At 34.9% G+C, this 27,173-nt stretch overlaps 1 protein-coding gene and 1 long non-coding RNA gene across 3 annotated transcripts in view; one reads left to right on the top strand and one right to left on the bottom strand.

The window, feature by feature from the left end:
• The window catches only part of LOC147909143 (uncharacterized), a 46,361-nt gene extending 44,975 nt beyond the window's left edge, over positions 1-1,386 (bottom strand). Inside the window, exon 1 of the long non-coding RNA XR_015545801.1 lies at positions 1,110-1,386. This is a non-coding gene — a long non-coding RNA (uncharacterized LOC147909143). The remainder of the gene's footprint in view (positions 1-1,109) is intronic.
• alpha-Man-IIb (alpha-Mannosidase class II b) overlaps positions 1-27,173 on the top strand; it is a 194,819-nt gene that overhangs the window by 81,748 nt on the left and 85,898 nt on the right. Inside the window, exons 1-2 of one of the 2 annotated variants that reach the window (XM_011068676.2) lie at positions 1,522-2,477; positions 12,622-13,093. In XM_011068676.2, the coding sequence (XP_011066978.2) occupies positions 12,809-13,093 (285 nt within the window). In that variant the 5' untranslated portion in view covers positions 1,522-2,477; positions 12,622-12,808. Of the gene's footprint in view, positions 1-1,521; positions 2,478-12,621; positions 13,094-27,173 lie in introns of those variants that run through there. The other variant, XM_087408303.1, reaches the window with a different exon arrangement.

Below are 27,173 nucleotides of genomic sequence, written 5' to 3'. Positions count from 1 at the left end.
AAAAGTGATTAGAATTGGAAGTTTATACATTTCTGTATGAAAACGAATTTTATATACATATGAAATGGTTCATTAAGGCTGATATTTGTGTACTTAACAATGCAATTGTATAGTTTATAAATGAAAATTTTCTCATTTTATTTTAATTATCTTTTAAAAACATTTTCTACTTCTCTTATTGAAATAATTTTATATCCAGGTTATAAATTGTCAAATTTTTTGTATTACTTTCAAATTTAATATAGACAAATTTGTCATTATTTCATTTTTTGTTTTGTTAAAAAATATTTGTAATACAATACATCATCAATAAATAAGCGAGGAATAAATTCAATGATAATAAATAGTTACCTTTATTTTTTAAAAGATAATTGACTCCGAATTATTTTTTGCTCACATAATTAATATTTTATGCGATTTAATGCGAAATATTAATTAATAAATCGAACGTGGAGTTTCCTCTACCGTTTATTAATATTTTGTGATTGCAGAACATACATTGTACGTATGTATGCAATTTTTACGACTGAAACATACGTTCAATCGTTATTATACATAAATATTAGTAGAGATGTGCTAATCATATAATTCGACCGATCGTTCTGATTAGGGACGATTCTCGGATACATTAAACATGCAGCTGCTTCCGTCAGATGATAGCCGTAATCAGATCATTCAAGTTATTTCGGATTGTCGATCAATCCGAATTATAATAATATGAGTAGCTAGAAAAGCTACTCATATCATCTCCTGTATAATTATATTTCTCTTGCTCATTACGCGCACCAAGCAACATTTTTATATTACATGATTTTGAATATTTTCGGCAAAGTCAAATTGTTGTCTAAAAATTTGTTTGTTCTAAGTTAACAACTAAATTTATCTTGACACTCAAAAACATTATATTTTACTATAACAAACACTACCAGACAAAGCATATATTTCTCAATTCACGTGACGTTTATAAAAAAAATTGCGGGGATTTTTCTGAGTCGGAAAGTTCGAAATTTAAAATATAAAGTTTCTAATTTAAAACATTAACGTAGAAAATTGTAATATATTTCAGAAAAAATTATAGCGAGAGGGAGAAGGAAAAAGAAAATACATACAGTGAACGATTGCAAAGGAAGATTCCACTTGGTTACTTGGAACCCTTGACCAAACATCGGTAGTCTTCGCCGGTGACCCTTCTGGCCCTCCCTCGTTTCTTCTTCTTCTTCTTCGAAACACCCTACGGGCGTGGAAAGTTTTCTCGGAGTGCGTGTTCTCCATCTCGTCGCTTTTCACTTCTCGTCGCCTCCCTTCTCGCAGAGAGTCGGTTGCATGTGCAGTGGCGTCTGTGTTTCGCGTGTGCACACCGTACGCGCCTCGTACGTGTGTGTTTCGTGTGTGCGTGTGGGTGAACGTACGCCGGCACAAGCGTGGATTATATCGGCACATGCGCCCCTCGCGACTGTCGCGTCGGTGGAAAAGCGGATATAGCCGGCGGCGTGTCAAAACCATTCCGCCGCCCGTGCCGCGAGTTTAGTACGGCGTGGTTCTCGGTTGCGGTTGGACGATCCGTGCACCTGCCCTGTGTGTGCGGTTGATAGTACACGAGCACGAAGGGTTACGAATCGTGCTGGGGCGCGCGTGTTGGTGGTTGGTGGTCGGTCGCGTCGCGAAAATCACCCAGCCGTCGCGACGACAGTTTTTCACGGAGATTCATCTGCTCTCAGCAGCCAGTCCAGTTTCGGTGTCCAGGTTCGGTTACGTGCTGGTGCTGGCGTAAGACAGGCGTGCCTGGAGTTCATTTCGGTAAAGAACGATTGCAGCACTTGCAGCATTTCAATGTTCAATCCCTTTTCCGAAATCTTCAATCTGCATTCCCGTTTTATTTACCGGTTATTATCGTAGTAGTTGTTCATTCTCTTCTGCGTTGAGAGAACATTTGAAATTCAAATTATTTTTCCATTCTTTCTGCCTCCAGGCTACTCTATGTTTCGCGTTTGTTTCTCTCATTCGAGAGTAAATAGTACAGATCGACGAATTCGTATCGTTCTTAGGAATGATATTTTGCGTGAATATTCCAGTTGGTCTGTTGATAGCGTGAAAATGAAATATTAAACAATTTCCCTCTGGGGATCTTTTAATGACAGTCTTACCATCGATTCGGTGTACGTTTTACGGATATTTTCGCGAAAAATGTAGTGATATCGTGATAGCGCTCGTGATGTATACATTTCTCAGAAATGTGTTTGGAGGAGGTGACTCGGTTCTCTGGTAAGCACGACGTTGCGTCTGCGGCAGTGAAAAAGTTCTCTCGTATATTACTTCGTTCGCCCACCAAACGAATAGAGCCGGTAACGTGTCAAAACTATTTCGCTCGAGCAGTGAATTCAGCACGTCGTGATTTCTTTTCGCGACTGGACGTCTGCTGTCACACGACTGAAACAAGAGCTTCGAGCACGGATCAACTTTGCATAATCGCTATCAAGGTACGAATCCGCTTTCCATTATCTCGTCATGCAGCTATGATGAAGTTATCAAGTTCAATTGATGAATAAATTACAAGATCGGGAAACGAAATTAATAAACGCGTTACAATGTTGTAAGATAAATGAATTTTATCGTGCGAAGCTTCCCTTCGTTGTACACCACTTTTTTGTTTTTTATTTTTATTTAGAGGAGGACTTTTCATTAATATCTCTGCGATTTGTAATTAGTATACATGTTCGTTTTCGTAATATACGAATAATTATAATATGCTACTTTCAATATATTATTGTACATCGCTTTTTGAAAAGGAAAAGAATTTTTCATTACTATCTTTGAAATTCATAATTAGTACACGTTCATTTTTGTAATATACGAATTATAATATGCTACTTTTAATATTATATATTGTTGTGTATATCTTGCTTTTTTTTTAAAGGGAGAAAATTTTTCATGAATGCCTTGGCAATTCGTAATTAGTGTACGTTTGTTCTTATAACATGCAAATAATTATAGCACGCTTGTAATATATATTTGATAAAAGAACGAGAAGCATTTTACAATAAATACGAAAGCAGGTCAAATATAAACAAGAATTTTTTTTTATTATTTATTGGAGGAGAATAAAAATATAAAGAAAATAAATTATTTTTAATTCCCTGCTACATTAATATATTTTTGCCAGCGGATAAGCAATTTGGCGATCCTGTTTTTACGTCTTTGAATTCTCCCAATTCTTTTAGCGACTAAAACAAATGATAATCGCATTGAGAAACAAATCTTTCCATACGATTATCATTTGTTTGGACCGCTGAAAGAAGAATTGGGAGGACAATACGATGCCGAGAAGAATTCGTACGCAATAAGTTGCAGACACAACCTACTACTTTTTATGGAAACAGGATCGCCAAACTGCCTATCCGTTGGCAGAAATGTATTAATGTAGCAGAGAACTATGTAGAAAAATAATTTGTATCCTTTATATTTTTATTCTCGTCCAATAAATAATAAAAAAAAATTCTCGTTTATATATTTGCTCTCCCTCATATGTACATTTGTAACAGTCATTTTTCTAAAACGAAAGATTTTTTTATGAATTATCATTGTAAATCGTAATTAGTATACGTTCATTTTTGTAATACGCGAATAATTATAATATGTTACGTATAATATATTTGCGAGGAGAACGAAAAACATTTTACAATAATGTACACACTTGTAGTAGTCATTTTTTTTTTAAGTAAAAGAAATTTCATGAATATCTTCGCAATACATAATTAGCATATGTTTATTATTGTAATATACAAATAATTATAACATGCTACTTGCAATATATATTTGATAAAAGAACGAAAAGCATTTTATAGTAATATGCATTCTCGTAGTAGTGACTTCATCTCGTCAAAAATTGATATACGTTCTTTGAGGGGCGGACCGGTTTTTGCCGCGAGCCACTCGCAGACTGGAATTAAAATGGATATATTTACATGAATCAACATTGAGAAAAAGCTTTGTATAACAACTAGCCGGCATCTACAGCGCCGTTTTTGCGCGACTTTTATTTACATGCTGACACATAGCAACGCGGCTTTTAAACACAGTCTTTTGTTTTACGCACATTTTTTGAAATTTATTTTACGTACGTCGTGCTTTACGAAGTAAAAGTTCTTTGTAAAACACATAGCTGAATCGTATTATAAAACGCGAACAATAGTTTGAATTTCTGCGGCAGCGATGTTTTGTAACCGTCCGGATTACCGTCAATTTACAACGAATGTTCGCCGCTGATTGCCGTGCCGTGGAAGCAACCGCGACATTCGTGCAAAATACGATAATTTTGTTTAAATCGCACCGCACATTTAATGCTAATCATTTGATTTTAATTACGTATTTACATCACAGTGTGTGTGGACGCACATGTTTAGTAAATGAAATTCAAATTCGGCAGCGGGCATTTGGAGATTTTGCGCGCCGTGTAAATTAATAATTGTGTAGTTGAATGCAGTAACAACATACGTATAGAAAAATTGAGTTTAACAAAATTACATCTTGATAAACGCTGAAATGTAAATGCAATAGTACGTTGTAAATAAAAATTGTATGCGGCTAAGAATATTAAGAATAAATAGAGAGTACGTTTTTGCGAAATCAAATAAATAAGGAAAGAACTAATATTGCAGTCGAGGCTAGATCTTGGGATACCTAATAATATTTTTAAATGTAAATTCTAAATATATTTTTCAGTTACGTAAATTGCATGCTTACTGACGGACTTGAAATCATAAACTGAAGCTGAAATAATAATACCATAATTAAATCGATCATTTAATAATGATGCTATTGGCATCTTAAAACAAAAGAATTATTGTAAATTATTGTGAAAACTGTTACCGGAATTAGGATTCGAATATTATTAGGTATTAAAAATCTAGCTTCGACTGTACATATTTCCCTTTCCTTATTTATTTAATTTAAACTTCAATGAGCCAGGCACGACATTGGTATTTATAAAACTACAATGTATTTCCTAAGAGAATTAAAAACATCTTAGTTTTATAAGCTTCAAAATCGTGCCTGGAGAAGAGCTCATTGCTCTTCATTGACACAAGTTCAACTTTTAATGCACTAAGTCTTATTTAGATACTTACTTTCCGTTTGATTTATTTATATAACGATCTCGAGAGATTATTATTGAAAGAGGTAGTTATTATTGCGAATAATAATAATCCACTATGAGAGATAAAATATCAAAGAGACACGCTCTGAACATACGGTAGATCAACGGAGAACGAGTTAATACCTTATAGATAATCATAATGTACCGTCGACGGCGCGACATTTTTCTCAGCGCGCGCTCGTAACTCGCGTCACGTAACACGCGCGAGAAGCGAGATAACAAACGGCGGAGGCGTAACGCGAAGCGTTGAATAATTCTCACGTTTTAAAGGGCGTCCAATTTAAAGCGCGTCCGAACATGCGAAATGCGGCACGCGACGAAGGCAAACCAGAAGAAGATCGAGAGAGAACGAGAGAAACAGAGAAAGATGGAGAGAGTAAGAGAGGACTGGTAAGAGAGAGATAGAAATGAGACAGAAATGAGAGAGAGAGAGAGAGAGAGAGATCGTTTCTTTCTGCGAAAGTTCCGAGTGCTTTGCCACTTTTATGCTTAGCTCGAAAAATCGGCTTTACCCCGTTCGCGATCGCTACGAGCGTTTCCTCGTCAAAGTTTCCCTGCGTTGTACCGTATAAAAAGCACCCTTTCTTCGCGATTCTCGGCGATTCGCGACGATCTTACAGCCTCCTCCCTCGTATCTTTTTGAGGAAAAAAGCTCGCGAACTCTTCACTACGAGCACGTTTGGTCGACGACTTTTTCAACTGCCGCGTATCGTCTCACGTAGATAGGCTTTAATTTAAAGCTTTCTCAATTCGTCTCTGTGGTTCTTGACGAAAGGATCTAATCGAGTGCCACGATAACATTTTGTGGCGTCTCGTAACATCGGCGAAGATTAACTTGAGCATGCAATAAACTTTTATTATTACACACGAAAAATATCTTTCTACTGATGAAACAAAGTTATTCTCATTGTCAGTTTATGTTTTTCTTCCAAATAACCGTTATCTTTAATAAAAAAATATTTTCTTGATAATAATCTCAAAATATACTTATTAAATTTTAGAAAAACTCATTATTATCATGTATTTAAATTTTAAAACAAGAATTTTTCTTTTGGAGGATATATAATTTTATTGATGAAGTGATTTTTTTATATAATAGGTAAATTGAATTTGTTTAAATTTAATTATCTTGATTATGAAATTAAAATGAATTCAATGATTATGAAAATTTAAGTATTAAACTTAGAGTAGAGCGAGACTATTTGTAACACTTCTTCTTTAAATTATTATAAATTTTCACACAATTACGATAGACTAATGGTAAATGTTTTAAAACGTTGCACGTTCACCTGGCTCAATAATTAATTACTTATAAATCCTTAATATAGCTCAAAAAATAAGAAAAAAATTACGTTAATTATAAGGATGCAAAGTAAATCAATATGCCCCCCTATGGGACATGTTGAGCATCCTCGAAGAATAAGTTGAATCATGAAGATAATCGTTTAATGAGCTTATATATTATTAAAAGCATGAAAAGATTATATGTATATTAATCAAATTTTTATTATTTTCATTTTAAGTATAATAATTTGTAATTAACTTTTAATTAATAAAATTAGAAAAATTAAAATCTTTACTTTTTACAGTAATAATTAAACGTAAAATATGTATTTAATCGTTAACATAGAATAAAAAACATTGATAAAGACAGATTTCATTTAAGCAGCTGAGTTTATAAGATACTAGCCTAACAAGCCTCATATTGGTATTGACTGAATATTTTTTTATAACTGAAAAACCGTAAATAAAATAGCAACTTGAACATTAAAGTAAAAAAATACGATAATAACTTATATCCAAAAGACTCATTTGATTATTATTAATCACTTTAATTACCATGTAGACCAAAAAGAAGAATTTTCAATCACCTAATAATTTTACTTTTGATATACAAAAATGAAAAAGCGCACGTATTTGGCTGTTGACAGCCGGACACAGATTATTGTATTAAAGCACAGTAATCTTTGTCTTTGTGCTACATTACGCATGCATAGACGTATTCACATATTTTGGCATTTGATTAACTTACTCCTATGCTCAAATAGCTCTATCTACTAGGATTCAAAATATATTTTGAATAAATTTAACGCTTGTGATAAACTCATAAAAGATTTATAGATATATAAATTTTTGAAATACTTGAAATAAAATAATTAATATTTTAATATAGTATTACTGAAGGTATTATGTATTTTTCTGTATAATCCATTATTTCACTCTGGCTAAATATAACAGTTACAAAACTCTACAGCACTCTTTAGTAGTTCGAAATGTATCTCTTTTTCTTCTTCAAAGTAATAAAAATAAAATGTTCCAAGCAGATCTTCCAACCATTAGCTAATTTTTTAGCTAATAATGCTTTATGATATGTCCAAATTTTATAATCTATGTTCGTCTTATATTCCGTAATTAATTTCCACATCAACACATCACGTTAAGGATATATTTGATCTTTGTTAATAGTTCTTGAAAAAAAAAAAAAACATTTGTATTTTAAGGTTTCTTTTTTCTAATAATATTAGTCGATAAAATTTTACTTTATCGATATATTTATTATTTTCTTAAATTGATGGTATGATCCTTATAATATTTTAATTTTAAATGTTTGCCAAAATAAGGAGAGTAGAGTATTTGAGTAAAATAAAAAATTCTTGTGCTTTTTTACCTCTTCTGCTTCCACATAAATAAATGATTCATAGAGAGTTGTTACTGAATTTAACATAATTTTTTTATTCAATGTAAAAGACTTCAAAACTAAATCATTTTAATTACGAAAATAATCCTGAACGAATTATTAACAAATTTATCATTTGTTTTTCACTACAAACTTGTACTCGGATATGCGGTTTCTGTTTTAATGTCATGTCTTTGCATGTAATTCTAGCCGTGAAAATTCATGTATTGACACTATTACACTGCAATCCGCAGTTTATCGTAGAACTCTTGTTCGCCGCGATGGAATAGCCTAGAAACCAATAGTACTTTTCATTGTCAGTTCACTCGGGTCGATAGTCGTTGGCAGTAGCGACGACGTGAATTTTCAAGCTTAGTAATCACCTTAGAATTACTGAGGAAAAGCGAATTTTGTGTGATTTCGTCCAAAGCCACTTTCTAGAAATATTTAAATTAGAGTTTGACTAATAGTCCGTTTCAAGTCAATATAATATCAGTCTAATTAATTCGACTCGCGCCAAGAATACTTACTTGGGCATTCACGCGGAACTATTAAACTATTAAAACCACAGAAATTTTTTATAATATACGATGAAAAATACAATAGTTAATGGAAATGAGTACTCATATGTCACAAAAGAAATATGTTTCGTGTAATGTAAAACCAATCGGAATAAGGAAATAAATCGCGTGCCTGAATTTTGATTCGGATATTTTTTACACTTTTCTCAACGTGTGCTATTCGATCGTGAACACATCGAACGAGTCTCGATAACGCATCCTCGACACGTTTCATCGTCCTCGTTGTGGACGGACAAAGGGATTACGTTCGGGGTGTTGGTTGAATGACTGGAGGACCGGCACCTGACGAGCATCCAGCCATGCTCGCGTCCTTCTCGTTTGTCTCCTCAATCTCCTTGCGTTTTTATTAGGGTCCTTGGGGAGAAAATTGAAGCCCGACATGGAACTTCTGGATCTTCATCACGAATGGAAGTGATGATGAGCGAGGGGACACTTATAAGCTCGTGGCGCGTTTCAGCCCGCAAACTCCGTATTCGAAAGTTGATCGCTCTACTTGCGGCTCGTATATTAATTATTACTTCGATAGTACCGAGATTGCGGCGGGAGAATATTGAATTTATGGTATTCATATCGGGTAATTGGATTTATAGTAATATGGATTGTTTCCAACAATGATGTGCGCGCGAATGTAAATCGCTTCCATCGATTCCATCGCTTTTGTGGCTCTGCAAACATTTAGAACGTTTATTAATTTGACGGATAGCACACATCATATATATTTAGCATTTGTTTTATAATTTTGTTGGTCACGAGAACAACTAATTAATTTTAATTTATTCATATGTGAACGACTCTGCTTTATTTGTTATAGATAAATACAATACGGGACATATTCCACTTTTGTAGAAACGGAATAATAACATAAATGATATATTTCTCTTGTCGCAATAAATAGAAATGTACTAAATGAATCTGCTTAGAAAAATTAGCTGTACAATTAATTTTGTGATTCTATAAAAGAAAAGTATTTTAAAAAAATCTACTGTGATGATATAATTAAACAATAAATGTTAATCTTTCAATTGTTAATAATAACAATCCCATTTTAATTTACATATGTATAACAAAATTAAAAATGACGGATTTATAATACGAATTATCTTCCAAATACTGACTTACTCCGCTATTCTGTCAGTTGGGTTAATTAACTGTAGATTTACTCTCGGATTTCCATCGCTTTCCACGACTGTCCATTTTCCTATGAACCGTTTCGTCCTCATATACACGCTTCAATAATGTTGACGTGGCTAGCTGGTTTAATCTCTCCGTGAACTTTCGGACGAACAGTTTCTATCGCGCTTGAACGAAGTCCTTGCTGTTCCTTCTCCATCGTGCGTATACATCGTCTGTCTCGTACGCGTCGAGTTAATACCGAATTAAACTCTAATCTCCGCGCGCTTCCCTTTTAACTAACTCTTTCACTCTCTTTGAACCAACTCTTTCCTCTCTCTATAGATAGATAAAGATCTATTTATAGCTATCTATCTTATAGCTTTTGTTCTTGCCCTTTTTATGTTCTGGTCTTACGGTTTCTGTCAGCATTGAGCGAGGATTTATACGACAGACGCGATCGATTATCGCTTGAGAAGCGATCTTACATATCGTGATGGAAGTTTTAGCGAGCAAAAGGTTTATGAAATACACTGTGTCTCTGGTTCACGAGGCTTATCGTACGATGACCGAATTAAATCGCAGCGCGATTACAGTAACTCGTTCTCTCTCTTTCTCTCTGTTGCTTTTCCGATTTTCGAAAATCCACGTTGGTATCCACGGGAACAATCTCGATTTGCAATTCATCGAGAAATCCATCGATGTTTATGAAAGCCATCGATTAACTCTATCTCGCGATGGAATACAGGTTGGTCCATTATTTGCGGTATAATCGGGACAGCGACGATTTCATCGTGGTGTAAAAAAAATTTTGTAAAATCATTCCGCATTTTAAACTATCTTTTTATATAAATCGATTTATATTATATAAAAAGATAGTTTAAAATGCAGATTGATTTTACAAAATTCTTTACACATATATATATATACACATATATATTGCTCAATAATGAACTACCTAATTAATCAAATTTATTGATTATCAATTTATTTGTTGTGTTAACACAAAAACTTTTGTCTATCTTTTATCTAAATGATTACTGTCATTTTTATTGTCGAGTCAATATGTGTATTACACTGTAAGAAACATTTTTAATATTTGTAACTATATAATTACATGTTACTGTAATTATGATTATTGATGCTATAATGTTAGCATTATAATAATACTTACAAATATAGTTCTATCAATAAATTATATATAATTGACGATAAAAAATTATTATAGCTATTATTACTAATATTACAGCAGTAATATAATGTAATAATAATCACAATAATATGTAATTATAATATCTAAATACTAAAAACTTTTCTTTCAGTGTGTACTTTCTACTTACGAGACAATAAAAGGAGGCTCTTTATCATGAAGATAGATGATCATTTGTCGTAAATAATGTAGAAAAGTAGAGAAGAAAATTGTTAGCAAAGAGTTGATCGATCGCGTTTCGACCTTGGTTATTCGTGAGTAAAGATACATATTTCGCGTGGAAAAACACAGGTGCATGGATTATTTCGATCTCCGTGTATAAAGCGTATGTGTCGAGTTGTAATTCTGTATCCCGTCAGTCTGAATAAGCGATAACTGGGCCGCCATGTCGTTACATTCGCGTGTACGATGTTAAATGTCAGCAAAGCAACAAGACAACGGTTCTTTAAATTCGATTTACTTCGGTCTCTGTATATATCCAGATATAGCAAATAATAATAAAGCCAATGACAGTTTCTAATTCCCCGCGTAATAATCTAGATGATTGCTAAACATAAAGTATTATATCATCCATATTCCTGTTTCGAATAATTGAATTAATTGAAATTAATTAATTCGATGCAAATCTCTCTTGTACTCTCATCTCGACGAGATTAAAACGTCTGCATATTTTCGATCAGTCAATGGTAAATGGCTCAGTATATATATATGTATATTATAATTAATTATCATTTATGATCATAGCATATCTACTGTACAAAATGATTTCGATTCAATGCGTTTCAACACGAAGCTTTCTACGTATCATTGTTATAAGCTTATAAATTTATATGTTCGATCAAAGTTATATCGACAAAAATATATCTGCAATAATATTGATGGTGTGTACAAAATTGAAAAAAAAAATTGTTGGAAATTAGGATAATAATTATTATGTGTATGGTTTTTTGCTAAAATATCTAAAAATTTACTTAAATACAGATCTGAAAAGAATTTTATTGGAACATCAAAATAATTATATAGGACACATCAACATGATGAGTGATTCTGCAAAGAGTTTTAATATTTTATAATAGTAACTAGCTTGAATGTCCTACATAATTATTTTGATGATCCAAAATTATTTTCAGAACTATATCCGGCTAATTTTTTAAAATACTTTTGAAACTGTTACATCCCGATAAATCCTCTTATTCTTTATAGATATTCTTCATAGATATACGATTTATACTTTACTTTTATCTTATCGCTAGATTTCCCTATTTTATCTTTATTTCGGAACCGAAAATTCCGTTTCTCTTTTATAAGAGGGTATATTCAGTTTTTTTATTTAAACATTCAAACTAACACATAGATCACGTTATATACTTTTATGCGTCATAAAAGACCGGACGAAGACAAAGAGAAAAGAGATTGAGGTTCCAAATTAAATCAGGCCTTATTTCAAATCAAGATCCTTTCCCCTATTTCCAAAAACTTGCACAATTGCTAGACCAAGACAAACCAGTAGACTCATCTGTTTACACTCTAAGTAAATTGGAGGTCAACCTCACGTTTCCTAATTACAAAACCATTCCAAAGCCCGATCCACGTAGATTCGCCTATAAACTTCGCGATCTTTTTGGTACCGGATTCAAGGTTACTCTTCCTTTAAATTATCCAGTACTTCCCAGTGAACCGCATCCTTAACCGCACAACTTAATCTCCGGTCCCCGAATAAATTGTTTAAATACATTGACTCAAAAACGGAGAAAAATCTCAACAACAACATTAGACGTAATAAAACAAATCGTTCACTAAGAATACTTTCCGTGTATTAAGGATTGTATTCAGCTAAATAATTTTATTTCTAAAATTTCTGGAACTAAAAATTTGTTTCTTTTGTTTCCAGACCGTCCTTCTGCCACAACGTTCCATGAAGTCGACGAACGACGGAGCCGAGGCCGAAGATCGATCGTCGATCGTCGCCGTTGAACACAACTGCTCGGAACACTATCGCACGATTCGCTCGATCTCTAGATGAATCACCGTGATCTACTGTGTAATCTACAAGCAACGAGAGTCGCGCTGAACGAATCATGTACAAAATATTGCGTCGCGGCTCCGGCCGCGTCTTCGTCCTCTGCATCGTGGTGCTGTCGCTCCTATTATGCCTGTACTACGTCAGCCAGGTCCAGGCACCGTCGTCAGGTCATCCTGCCATTCTGAACGAGGAGCTCAGATACGATCGCAGCTTGACCTCCGTCACTCCGGATTACAGCGAGTCTCCAGATGCACAGGTGTCGCTCGCCACCTGTCCCATAATTGTGCCGCGAAACGCCGACATCGACGCCCAGCAGGAGTTCGGCAAGTTCGACTTTCAGGTAAGTTTTCGCATTTCCGTGACTCGAAAAGCGGTCGTGTCCGAGGCAATTTCCATGGTATTTTCACTTCTCTCGTTTTCCTCTCGCGTACGTGCTACTTGTTCCGAAGCATACCTTTTCCTCTCTCGCATCGTGCACACTTACGTCTCGGTTTCTATACGCTGTCCTTCTTGTGTCACGATTTTACTTTCAGAAAAGTGATGAAAAACTTCTCAGACAGATATGTGGAATAGTAAATTGTGTCTTCTATATATATATATATGCTCGTATATGGAAAGAATTTAACAATTTTGCTGAAATATCTAAAAATTTAGGTAAACGCAGCTCTGAAAATAATTTTGTTATATCAAAATAATTATGTAGAAAATTCAAGCATGATGTTGCAAAAAGTTTTGACATTCTAGCAACCAGCTTGAACATAATTATTTTGATAATTTAACAAAATTATTTTTAGATCTAACTAAATTTTCTAATTTTTAGATTTAACTTTAAATTAATTTAAATTTTTATAAGATACTTCAGCAAATTCTTTTTTTGTGAATTAAAGATAAAAAAGCTTAGGATCTTTTTTATTTGGCGTGACAAAGAAAACCGATTGTATTTATCTTTACTAATTGTAAGATTTTGTTGTATCTAAAACTATTCTTAAATTCTATATGGATATGCATCTTTATTTTATGGAAACGATATTATAAAAAAGCGTAAGTGAAAATTACGTTACAGAGAAGGCTAATAACGCAACAAATGAGTTTTTCATTCTCTTTCCGAAATTAAACAAAAGCTGAGCTTAGAAAGCTTTTTGTAGTCATACAACCATGATTTATAAAGTTAACAGTAAAAGTGGATTTAAAATCAAGCGTCGCTGGTTTCTTTTATCCCCAAGATTATCTTTGGCGTATCCTTGGCACGGAGTATTTATGTTCGCCAAAGTTTCCGCGGAATATACGAGCGACTAAATTTTATACCAATACCTCATGGACGCGCTGAGTCCGGTCGTTTTAAAAGTACCGCGTCATTAGCCGCGAAAACTTTCTTCGTCCCCCTTGCGAGAGTCTGTGAACTTCACTGATTTAATAGCTAGCCATTGTAATAAGAGGATAATTCCATTTACGCGCGGTGTAATAAAAAAGTCATTTTCATATCGTATATTTTATCTTTAGAAATTTTGACGAAACAAGAAATTAATTTTCATTAAATGGAGAGGTAAAAAAATCGGTCTCGTGTTTCCTCATAAAGGTATACATTCTCAAGCCTTTGTTTCTGACATTCAACCCTTTGAATGAAGATTTAATCACGAGTTAGCAATTTTTTGGTGTAAAATATACAATATTTAATATTCTGTTCTATCGCTTTTGATAAACGCAACGTTCTCTATTATATATCTTATACCGTCCCTGACGCGCTTGACAAGCGGAAGCAGAGTCTACAATTCAAATCTTCTCATGTTCGCCTAATTACAAAGCAACCGGCTGCTATTCTCCGGTGCTTAGCTGCTCGCAATAGTAATTTCCGACATTGTATACTTGCAGCGGTTTATAATCAAAATGCAAAGGAGCATTGATTTTGGTACTTAGCGAGATTTGCTTCGTTAGAGAATATCGTTGGAAATCTCTTTAATAGTAGCGCACAATAGTACGTCAAGAATGATTATTTTTCTTATCTTTGCATCTCTTTGCGAGATAAAGTATGTTTCTTCGCATCATTAAAATGAAATCATGGAAATTTGCAGGAACAAGTCGCGAGACGTTTTAATATCTTGCATAAAAGTCAATTCAAATGTAAGGTAAAATATTTTGCAAAATTGCAAAGGTCTGTTGTGTTCGATTGAAATAAAAAGAATATCTTGAAATACAAAAAATGTGAGTGTATGTCAAAATTTAAATTTCACATCTTAAAAGTGTATTAAATGCTGTCTCTTTTTCCATTTAATCAATCCGAGTGAGAAAATTATTTAAATTTCGTACATTAATTAATTATTTTACACGAAATTAAATTAAAAAATGTTTTTTTTTTATTTAATTTTGAAATTCACTTTTTTCTCCTCGCTTTGAACTTATAGCTTCCATTCATTCGTAGTCTATAAAAAAATTTCGAGACCACATATTAGTTACATGGATTTGGCGTTTATATCTATTACACAGCTCAATATGCGTAGACGACAAAATGTAGCATCGAGCTCTCATCCCGTGCTAATTTAATTAACCGGCATTGCCGCGCGCGGGAAAAAAATTCGCGTGTTGCGTGGCCGCAGTCGGAAATAGAATCGGGAAAAACTGCCGAATCGAAGTCTTTCTAACTGTAGTCCGTTCGTTCGCGATCTCGTTCATCGATTATTTATGATTTTTTGCGTGATGGACGGGTCTCCACGCTGAAATTCCTATCGAAATTTACACGCACCGCTGCACGTGCTTTCGCGAGAACAGCGAGAGTTGGCCTCGCATTTTATGTACGGATCGTCGCTCCGCGGCGCAACTTGTCACAACCAAACGGCGAATCGTTTCTGATAATATAGCTGAACTTTTGCGTAACGGTAATAAAGCGTTGCGCTTAATTTTTATTTTTTTATTTTTTTTTATACCTTTTTTCACTCGGATGTTTTACGATCCACGTCGCACTTTCCGCTGCCGGCTCGGCGTACCGTTGTTTTTAATTTTCTACATACAAAATGCATTAAATTTTTTCGAGCTTATTTCCACGACATTCGTTACACCTGTGAAAAAAAGTCGAACTCGCAATTTCACTGTTGCTATTTTTAACCTGACCCTCTTTCTCTTTCACATCACTCTCTTCTCCCGCATTTCTCTCCGTAGCAGGTTTTTTTTTTTTTTTTAAATCTGAACGAACATTCAGAAAATAATCTGTGTAACATTAGCTCAACCCATCGTTGCGTTTTTTCAGCCAATCCTTCATCGAGTATCGGTTGAAATATTTTGCGAAGAGCGCACGCAACACAATATCAATATTTCATAACCGAACGCACAACAACGGGGTTTAAAAAACCGTGTTGTCAGTCCGGAAAGACTAATCGAACGTAAATTAATACGTCACGCAATAATCTCGAATCGACGACCCCGATACGTCAGTTACACGCGATGAAAGGCAAATCGAGTTACGTTGCAATGAGCAGCGGCGGCGGCTAACGATGTTTCGAATTCGAGTTGCAAATCGAATTTGGCGTTATCGCGCCCGCGCTGAAAACCGTGTTCCGTACAATTCTAACGCGTACGTTTGCCTAATCTCTCGTCTCCGTCGTCGCGACGGATTAGTCGTATGCGACGTAGGCCAATTGCGCTTAATTGCTAGTCAAGGACGTTAATTTCCTTTAATTCTGTATCACGGACGTCGTCGTTAAGTATGGAATTCCGATAACGCCTTACAGTTCAGCGTTTCTACAGGGAAGTATTGTACAATAGTTACTTACTACGAAGCAACGAAAACTTCCTTTGAGACGTTTCGTTGTGTACCCAACTCTGATGGATGCAAAGTTGCTCATCCATCCGAGCGTTTATTACGTAAGGAAAGTGAAGTTTTCCTTCGCAGTTATGGCGGTATGTTGATTTCAACGTATAAATAATCTAAACTATTTTGAGAGAGAGAGAGAGAGAGAGAGAGGGAGGGAGGGGGGAGACAGATAAAGCATTTATTAACGAGGATTTCTAGAGCAAGTCCTCTAAAAAATAGGTACAAAAAAAAAAGTAGAAAGCAATAGTTACTAAGAAAATGAAGTATATAAAAAGAAAATAATACATAATAAAGAAAACAAAATATAATTAATAATTAAATAAAATGAGGAAAATCAAAATAAAAATATAAATACAAACGGGTATAAATACATCCTCTGTTTTTAGTATGTTTTTAGTACTCTATTTAATTACGGTTAATATCTTTAATCCATACAGAAACCAGTTAATATGGAAGCGCCATTAGATCATAGATATGTATATCCGACGAATGAATTGGTTTCCATCTCGAAAATGGTTCGCTGGCGCCATAATCAGGAGTATAACGTAATCTCGTGCGAGCGGTGCAGTTCGCAGTGAGTGAGTTGCATATTGATGATCGTATTGACGGCTGAGCACTCAAAGAGCAAAGGGTTGCATTTATGATTGCCATGCGGCTGTATATCGTAGTATAGTCAACGGCGCGTGCAGAGAAATTTATACCGATTACGATGTATTTATTTCGACTCTCGTTACCCGCGAACGAGCGTATTCCGTTTATAATTCATCGCGGATCGCGGGTAACATCACAAACACGAGTATCACTTTAGCAAGTTACTAGTGCATTTAGAAAATTGCATCGACGACCATGTTTTACTCGTAATTCGCTGGAACAATCGTTTTGCGTAAGTGACCATTCGTTTATGAGAATAACATTATTGGCAACACATATATATATATATATATTATATATATATCTCGTTTATTCACCTAGTAATTTATTTCGCGTTTGGTTCGGTTTAAACAGAGATTGCGAGTGACTTTCATCATGAAGAGGACTTTACCGAGAAGCAAATGCATATTTCTGTTAAATTTATGATGCAAGTTTCGAATCGCGTGGAAATAAATCATTGCGAGATATTAATTAAATAAAATCCCGTCTGAATACGGGCTCAAATAAATGTGAGCAGTCGTCCTTTTAAAACAAGTGAAATTTTTTTATTTGTATTTTTTTTTTATTAATACACGATGATACAGAGAGTTGCTAGATTTAGAGTTGTTTTCTAGAGAAGAAAATTTTTCGAAGCTTGAAAAATATCCTCCAGTGGTTGGGAAGCTAATCACGATTCTGAACAAACAGCACGGACGGTTCAACCGGACGGTAATATTTCACGCGGCCGACATTCCCGCCAAAATTCGTTTTGCTCTCGTCACCGACTGGAGCTTTTCCTCTCGAGTGCGAAAGCATCGGCAAGAGACCATGGTCCGAGTATCTGCGAAGCGAAGGCGTGCAATTCAGGATCTCCCTGTCTCGTTTTCTCTCTCGGCGTATTATTCTCTTCTCTCTCTCTCTCTCTCTCTCTCTCTCTCTCTCTCTCTCTCTCTGCCCATCCGTTAGCAAGCTGCATTTCGCAATTTGCTTAAGCAAACCTTTCTAGAAATTCATATCCATCCCCGCTGCTCCGAATCTCTCTCCTCAACGCGAAGCGTTGTCTACAACTTCTTGGGGTGGAATAGGTACTCTGTGTATCTGACGTTTTTAAGACATAATTCTGACGTGACGTCTCTTTTCTCTTCCGTCTTCCGAGAGCCAAATCGACTTGCGAGAAAATGAAAATAAAGTAGCTCGCAATTGAAACGTATTGATCTGCTTTCACAGCTCATACGAAGCGTCTTGATACATTTTTGCATTTTCTAAAACATTCATGTCACATATGTTTAAATATATTTGCACGGCTTATAACACGTGTATTTGATAAAAGAAGTTCAAATATCGTTTTTATTTATCTAGTATAATTCATGAGCGACGCAGATTGCTATATGGAAATTTGTTCTGAATGGCTTTTTGTCGTATACACTGAAAGAATTGGTGGAATAAATTTGATATATGTTTGGAACATGAACGATCCACAATTTTGATTAAAATAACCAGACAAATTTGGCTGGATATATTTTGATTACGGTAGTACCAGACATATTTAGTTGCATGATTTATGGTGAAAATAACAAAACTGTTAGTTGAAATATCAGATCATTTAACTATGATAATTAGAAATTCTGTTTAATTCTCTAATACTTTTTTAATATATGTCACGAATCCAAACATTCTCCTTTTCCTGACAAAGTCATAATAATCAGGTACTTGGATACTATTACTATACTCACTAATCAAATTCTAACCGATATTATACCTAAATATTTTGGTTGCGTATCAAAATATTTGATCATAGTAACCAGAAATTCTATTTACTTCAACTACAATTTGCTTAATCAAATATACATTGTTAAATACATCTTGTCAATTATGATTGTTTTTTCCATGTATAACATGTATATTATTTGAACAAATTTATTCTCTTCCCTTGTTACTTTAGCTATTCTTAAAAACTTAAATCCTTTTTATCAGGTTTTGTAAATATTGTGTCAAGTAGAGAGAATATTAAGATAATAATATATTTTTTTATAAAGTTACATTACTTTATTGAGTTAAACGTTGGATTGTAAACGATTAATGAGCGACAAGTTGTGGGTAAAAAAGATTCACAATCGAATTAATTAACTATTGTAGCGAAGCATATCGAAAATTAAGTAAAATATTTCCTATGTGATTTGATCGCCTCCTTACATTTTCACAAAAGCGATCAAATGACACAGGAAACATTTTATTTAATTTTCGAAAAAAACATATGTTCTTTTGTGGAAATATACCTAAAAATAAGAAAGCTTTTGGTATACATTTTATATTCTGCGTTGGTAGCGATACATTTTTTACAAGACTCGAAAATCCTAGCTTGTCTCAATGCAAGCTCTCTAGACAGATCGTGTCTCGTGCGCTTGACATTTTAAGACATAATTCAAACGTGATACCTTCTTCTTCGTAGAGTACGAGAGCAGACTTCAAGAGTTGAAAGTCGCGTTGAGTAGCGCGTCTCAAAAAGTTGAGACGACTTACTTCGAAAATTGGGTCATGATTTCCTATTCTTGTTATTCAAATAACTTTGTGTTTTCTTTGATAGGATTAGAGCGTTAAAGCATTACTTTGAGAATTAATTATATATATTTATGTTGTTTTCAAACGAGTTTAGGACCTTCTCAAGTTAAGTTCGTCGCCCAAACATTATTTATTTTATATCGAATATAAATACTTATATAGATACTCTATATTGGTAAATTACATTAGTAATTTTATACATACGTTTCACGATTTTCTCTCTTTTCGTATCTCTCTATCTCTCTCTCTCTCTCTCTCTCCCTAATGTTCAGGCAATTATTCGTAGTGTCGTTCATATATACAAAATTCAACGCAGTCGGTTTATCAAGCTCCAATGTTCTCGGAATTTGTGGGCGTTATTTTATTTTATTTTTTAACATTTTTTTATATAATTACGTCGCGATTTTCGTGCGACTATGCAAGCGTACGTGCTCAAAAGGACCGTACGTGCCTCACTAACAACGCGAAAACTCTTTTTGCTGCGTAAAGTGGCTAAGATAGACCAGGAAACACGCGTGGATCTTTCGGCGCGCGTGTGCTATTGTAATTTTCACGGGACTGACGGGATTTACGGACTGAATCCCGCTTTACGAAACACACGTATTCTGCCTTACGCGAAAATCCTCATTAATAATTTAATGGCGCGCGTCGCCGCTTATAATTCCGCTTCAAACAATATCTATTCGCTTTGTCGCGGTGGGCACCCTCCATTTAATTTAATATCACCGCCGTTTGCGTCGTCGTTACGGTGCTCGATGTTACGGAATAATTCTCAAAGAATATTATTTTCAGTAGTACCGATCACACACAAGTGGGACCCTCCGCGCTCGCGCGCTTCTCTCTTTCATTCATCGGCAATCGATAAACGGCCACTTGAACCTGATGAAAACGTAATTCGCAAACCGAGACGTGAAAGGGAGGAAGATTCATCGACTGTAAGGAATAAGTAAACCCATGGCCATACGACGGGGAGTCTCTTTTATTCGTCGTTCCATCTTCTCGCGGTTGTAACTCTCTTCTTTCCTTTTGCTACACAAAAGGTACCGAGGCGTATCCGCGTAATCCACGAAGAAACGACTTCGTTACTGGATTTTCTGTACCGTAACCAGTCGACGACGATAGCGTCGTTGACGAATGGGTGTGGTGGTCGTCGTATCTGCCGTGGTTGTGGACGATAAGGCACTTTTAACGCGTTTTATTGATTACAGCGCAGTAAACAAAATAAGTATTCGTCGTTTAACGCAGTTGGCTGCTATTCATCTTTTTGATACATTTAACGTGAATACCTTCTAGTTTGAAACAGATCTTTTTTAGCACAAATATCGAATTTAAGTAGAACAGGATTTAAATGTACGTAGTATTTTGAACGAATACGACTTACAATTAATTAAAGATTTATTGTGTCAGATTTATAATGTCGGAATAAAAGTAAAAGTTTTCAAATAAATTATACTTTTGTAAAATACATATTCGCATAAAATGTAGAGAATATTTTGTGCGTCACTATTATAAATGACATTTAAATCCTTTTACAAATATTGGACGTGAAGTAAAATCTTGTTTTAAACGCTAATAATTTTATAGGTTTTGATATGCGGTCATTTTTAAATGTCGCATTTTCATTTATTTTATATTTTGTAAACTCGTAAACGATACAGATCGTTACATCAACTGTACAGCAATTTATTCTGAATAAGTTTTTGCCTTATACCATTCGGATTTATATCATTCGAACAAATTTGTTTCCTCTTCTTCCTACTGGCTACTCTTAACGACTCTTAAATCTCCTTTTGTATAACGGTATGTGCATTCAAATAGAAGATCCTGCGGCGAGATTACGATGGATCCTTCACAAAAGACCATTTCTTCTTTCGAACGAGCTTATCCGCTCACGAGAGACCGTGAATATACGTATATACTATACGTACATATTCAGCGCAAGGAGAAAAAAAAAAGCACGTGAGAGATTAAATGAGCGAGTAATTAAATCAAATTTGATAATCAATCTCTCACGCACTCGCTCCGCTGCTTTGTCTGCAGCCATGTGCATTTTCATAACGAGTACTTTCGGAATCTCTTGACTGCTCTTGAATGTGTCGAATACACCCCTCTTCCTCTTTCACTCTCCTTTTTACACGTATATCTTACACGCCCTGCTTTGCAAGTAGTATCGTGCTGTGCAAGGACCGAAGATGTTTCTCAAAGGATTTTCCCGCGTTACCATGTTTCCCTCCCGTCCCTCTACTTTTTCCCCATCTTTCTTTTTCCTGCCAGACACGACTCGACGCCGACGATGGGATTGTACGGTCTCAGGAAGAGGAAACGTGGGGCGCGGGCACCGCGTGGAGGAGGACCAAACAAACGCGGAGGAGGTAGATGAGAAAAAAGAGATAGAAAGGAGTGGAAGGAGAAGCGCGGGATGGGGTAGATGGGAGGGAAAGACGGTTCTTTTGAACTGATGCGCGCACCGAGCGAGCTGCTCTGATTTGCAAAGGCATTTCCGGGATTGCCCTCCTCTATGTAGAGCGTCGCATTTATTCTCTCATCCCTCGTCTCCGTCTCCGTCCCCGTCTCTCGCCCTCGTTTTCCGGTGACGAGGCTACTTTTCGAGGGGAGCGTTTCCCCGCGATAGCGCGTTTTCTCTCACATTCCGCGGGATGTTCCTTCTAATCCTTGCCGATTGTCCCGATACGGCTCCAGCGATCAATATTGTCGTAATGGTAACGAGTTCATTAAGTATACATTTGGATTATTTATTCAGCGAAAAGTAACTTGATCTAAAACCAGCTTTTACCGCAGGTGGAAAAATCTGTCTATTTTAAGCGATATTTATTATTCATTTTATCATCCCATTTAATAATTTCTTACGTTAATAAACATGGAAATGCACTAATTAAAGTTGTCCATATGGAAAGGATGATTTTGCTGAAATATCTAAAAATTGAATTAGAAAATAATTTTGTTGTACCATCGAAATAATTATGTAGAAAACTAAAGCGTGCTGAGCATGCAAACGATTTTGATGATCTAGCAATCATTTTGTGTACTCTACAGAATTATTTTATAGTCCAACTAAATTTTTTTCAAATACGATATGTGTCTAGCGCAATTTAAAAAAAAAATGTATTAAATTTTAATAAATATTTATTTGAATAGTGCCAACTAAACAAATTTATTTGTATTAAATAAATATTTACTCAATAAAAAGGATTATTTTATTAATTAAATTAATGATTCTTGCCAGCAAATACAGTGAATGTAAAAAGTATTTGTACAAGGAAATTTGTTTTTATGAAAAAAGTCTTATTTGTAGAAAATAAACATTAATTAGCTATAAATACATTCTGCTCTAACAAATGAGCTTCGCGTATATTTTTGATTTTAAAAGATAAATTTCTCGATTACATTTTTTGAGTGTTCAAATAATATTACAATTTTTAATTTTCGCTTATTTTTAAGATAATATATTTTTTATAATTAATACACATTTTTTTGGTATGTATAATTTTGAGAAATATACAGTCTATTTTATTCTTTATGAACAAATTGTTAATCATTCAGCAAGAAATAGCCGTCAATTAGATGTCCATCGACATCGAATTGATGTCTAAATCATATCGTATTGATATCGATTCGACGTCAATTGATGAGTCGTTTTTCGCAATGGATAATGTTTACTTTTTAAAAATAATATTTTCTTTGTACGAATACTTTTTGCGTTCACTATATCTTTATATTTAGTAAATATTCAATTTGCACTATTCAAACAAACGATTTATTAAAACTTGAAATATTTGTTTCAGTGTAGATATTTCAACAAAATTGTTCTTTCCATGCATAATCAACTTGATTCAGATACGAGATTTGTTTTTCAAATATATAAATCTAACGTCTGTCGATGCGAGAATTTTTGATAGTACAAAAAATTGCTTTTGACAGGTGTACGCATACTGTTGTCGATAATTGATCAATATAACTAATTAACGTTAATGAGACATGATTACCATCAGAACCATATATTGTTCGACGCGTCGCCGTGTATAATCGCAATTACCTCGGCATTTTCGGAGAAATTACTGCAATAATGGAAAACGTGAAAGTTGGTATTACAAAGTATCTGATTATTTTGATATTTTTGCGCTTTTATCATTAAAATATACTATGTCGACACGTTTGCTTTAGTAAATTCGCAATAAATCAAGTTTCCTCGTCGCGAGTCCCAAAATGCGCGATGTAGCTCGTGCGATCGGCGCAATGAAGTAGCTCATGCGAGCGTCAATTTTCCGCGACGTGACAAACGTCAATTAAACGACGCCCGCGGACTCACGGTGTAAACAATACGAAATTCAATAAACTTCGCTGTTCCCGGTGCACGCGAAAGTCCAATATTTGACTCGGTCGTAGATTAAGCTCGAAAGCCCGGCGCGCGTCGAACTTTCGAGATTGCTCTCCTGCCTCCTACGTCGCCGCTATTAATCGAATATGACAACTTTTACTACCGGATCAATGATCATCCAGAGTTTCGATTGGTTTCAGTAACTATCCGCATTTCTTTTGCTCGACTTATTAGAATGCCAAAACGATATAAAGGAATCACTTTTTCAATTACTCGAAATCTGTGAGGAAATTATACGAAAATAACCAGAAGAAGAGAATGTAATTTAAAATAAGAGAAAAATTTCTGATTTGTCTCTACGATTTATTAAAATTTAATACAGACAATTTTTTTTCAATAGACATTTTCAACAGATATTTGTCGATGTTTCACTCAATCAAGCAATGAGCTACAGTTCAGTTTTAATTTTGTAATAAAAAGAAATAAGAATATAAGGCAAAAGTATCAAAATAATTTTTTTTACTCGCTCGATTTTTACTCCTCTGAGCCATCGTTATTACACTTTCGAACTTCGATTCACGCGCGGATCAGAAGAAAGAAGTTTGCGAAAAAAAAAAAAGGAAAGTTCGGGCAGGGAAACTTTGTTTTTCTATCTTCTATTCCATCTTCGCAATTTCGAAAGTCATCGCAGGAAAATATTTTATTTGCGGTGCGAATGCCAACGCCTCTGTTCTCAAGATATTCTCAGTTTCATTGCGACCAGTCGACAGTGTCGTGTAATTACATCGGGCGATGTACTAATTCACGACGGACCGCCGGCGCCTTGGGTTTGGTTTTCGCCTCCACTGCGCCCACGTGTAACAAGCCGAACCCTCTAATTGAACCCCCGCAGGAATGCTTCTGCAGGAGGCTCTCCATCAGAGAGGATTACAATACGCGGGTAACCGTGGACGAGCGGCGTTGGCGACAGGTAAACGCAGGCCGCATGCCTCTGGTCAGACAAGCCGGCAAATATCAATTAGCCTCACTAATGAGAAATCTCACCGGGCGTCAATGTTAGTTACAGAAGTATGCGGCACACTTATCCTTTGCGCCGTTTTGAGTAAAAAAAAACGGACTTTCATTTTCTTGTCGTTTACTTGAATTAAAGACGGGTCTAAATTTCCTTGCTCAATCAAATTTTGATTTGTAAAGAGTTCAGGAAATTTTTAATACAGAACAAATGATTTTCCTGAAATATTTAAAAATTTGCAGCTGCGTCTGAAAATAATTTTGGACCATCAAAATTATTATGTAGAACGTTCGTGTATAACAAACAATGCTCCAAAAATCTTTGATATTTTAGTGACTAGCTTGGACGTCCCAATTATTTTGACGGTAACAAAATTATTTTCAGATCTACAAATTTTAGATACTTCTTTTATTTAAATAATTAGAGCAAAACTGTTTTTACACGTAGTAATCGAAAAGCAATGTTGATAGGATTGGAATCTTTAATTAAAATTTTGGACTAACGCGGCGAGATATCATAATAAATTAAAGTATATCTAGAAAAACGATTAATACTCGCACGTAAAGAAACAAAAAATTAGGAATAATTAGGAAATGAGATTTTTACATGTTTGACAATTCCGACATCTTGATATTACTGAAGGGCCTTTATATACACATCCTGTTGCCAATTTGAGTACAGAAAAAATGAATTCCTAATTCACGTATATTTTTATTCTTGAATGCTATTTACTTTCATTTAAATATAAAATGTTTTCTTCAATTATAAATGTTCACATCAATAATAAATAGATTTATGCAAAGTATATTTTATTCTTAAAATTGTATTCATTATATGATTCTAACAAACTCAATCGCATTATTTACAAACTATTTATTCTTGAATTAAGAATTACAAATTTGAAAATTCGCCGGCAGGTGGCAACAGGATGTGTATATAAAGGCCCTTCAGTAATATCAAGATGTCGGAAGTGCATGGGTGTAGCGAATTGATGGTGGTTTTGTGAGTGAACTTTGCAGTGACTGTTGCATTCGTGGAATATACCTCTAAATGTGACTCAATCTTTAAGGGTGGATGAAATATTCAGTTATATTGTAAATGAAGATGCGCGAACAGCCGGCCGACTTTGTCACTGGGACGAAGAGGCGCCTATACAGGCGGATTTTCCGCGACAGATTCGCAGATCTGCTATCCACAGTTAAATGGATGAGATGAGTTAAATGAATCCGTCGCGACGGATCCGTCTGTATATGCAGCCAGCGTTCTCTACCATTGTGACGAGGTCTGTTGACCGTCTGTTTGCACCCTTATTTGCAATATGGCTAACGGAGGTTGGTAGAACGGTTTCAGCAATTCACTTGTCTTTGAGCTACATTAGTAGAGGGTATGTTCCCAAAGAAAAACTGAATCAAACTTGGATAGTATAATCCAAGGAAGCATGTTCTATAAATGTGGCACTTCATTTACAAAGCTATCATCACTTACTGCAGCATTGGTTTCTATCATCTTGATGTTAGTAAAAAGCTTACTGGGGGTTTGAAATAAGTTTACAAAAAGGTATCATTGAAGAAAAAATAATTTTGCTAATATAAGTACATTTAGTGTGGAACGAGTGCAACTTCATTCTTTTATTGAAATAAAATTTGTTTTGAACTAAGAATAAAATTATTTTATTTTACGAATAATTTATTGTTAATCGGAAATTGTTTATTCTTGGCGCTATTCTAAGCATAAAATATTCTTGGGTTAAAGCATTTATGCATTTCTTTAAGAATTCATTTTTTTGTGTGACACCAGTCTTAGGTTGTACTATTTTTTAAAAATAACATACATATAAATGTTTAAAGTTAATTTTATTCGTTAATTAATGCTTGTCGAAGTTTAAAGGTAAAATGCGCAAAAATACACTTCGCAAAAGAGAGGAGGAGCAGCTTCAAGCAGCGAATTACGTCGATGTTGAAGCGTAATCTCCGCTTTCGGATCGAATAGAAATTCATTTCAACCCAAGATATACGTAGGGCCTTCCACAAAATCTATTGCGGGCAAGAAACTCCATCAGAGCCGCAGCAGCAACTTCCTCC

This window comes from Acromyrmex echinatior, chromosome 7, assembly GCF_024713525.1.
Source record: "Acromyrmex echinatior isolate Ae372 chromosome 7, ASM2471352v2, whole genome shotgun sequence".
NCBI classification, from domain to species: domain Eukaryota; kingdom Metazoa; phylum Arthropoda; class Insecta; order Hymenoptera; family Formicidae; genus Acromyrmex; species Acromyrmex echinatior.
The sequence above is the reverse complement of the archived record's forward strand: the minus strand, read 5'-3'. Positions and strand labels throughout refer to the sequence as shown.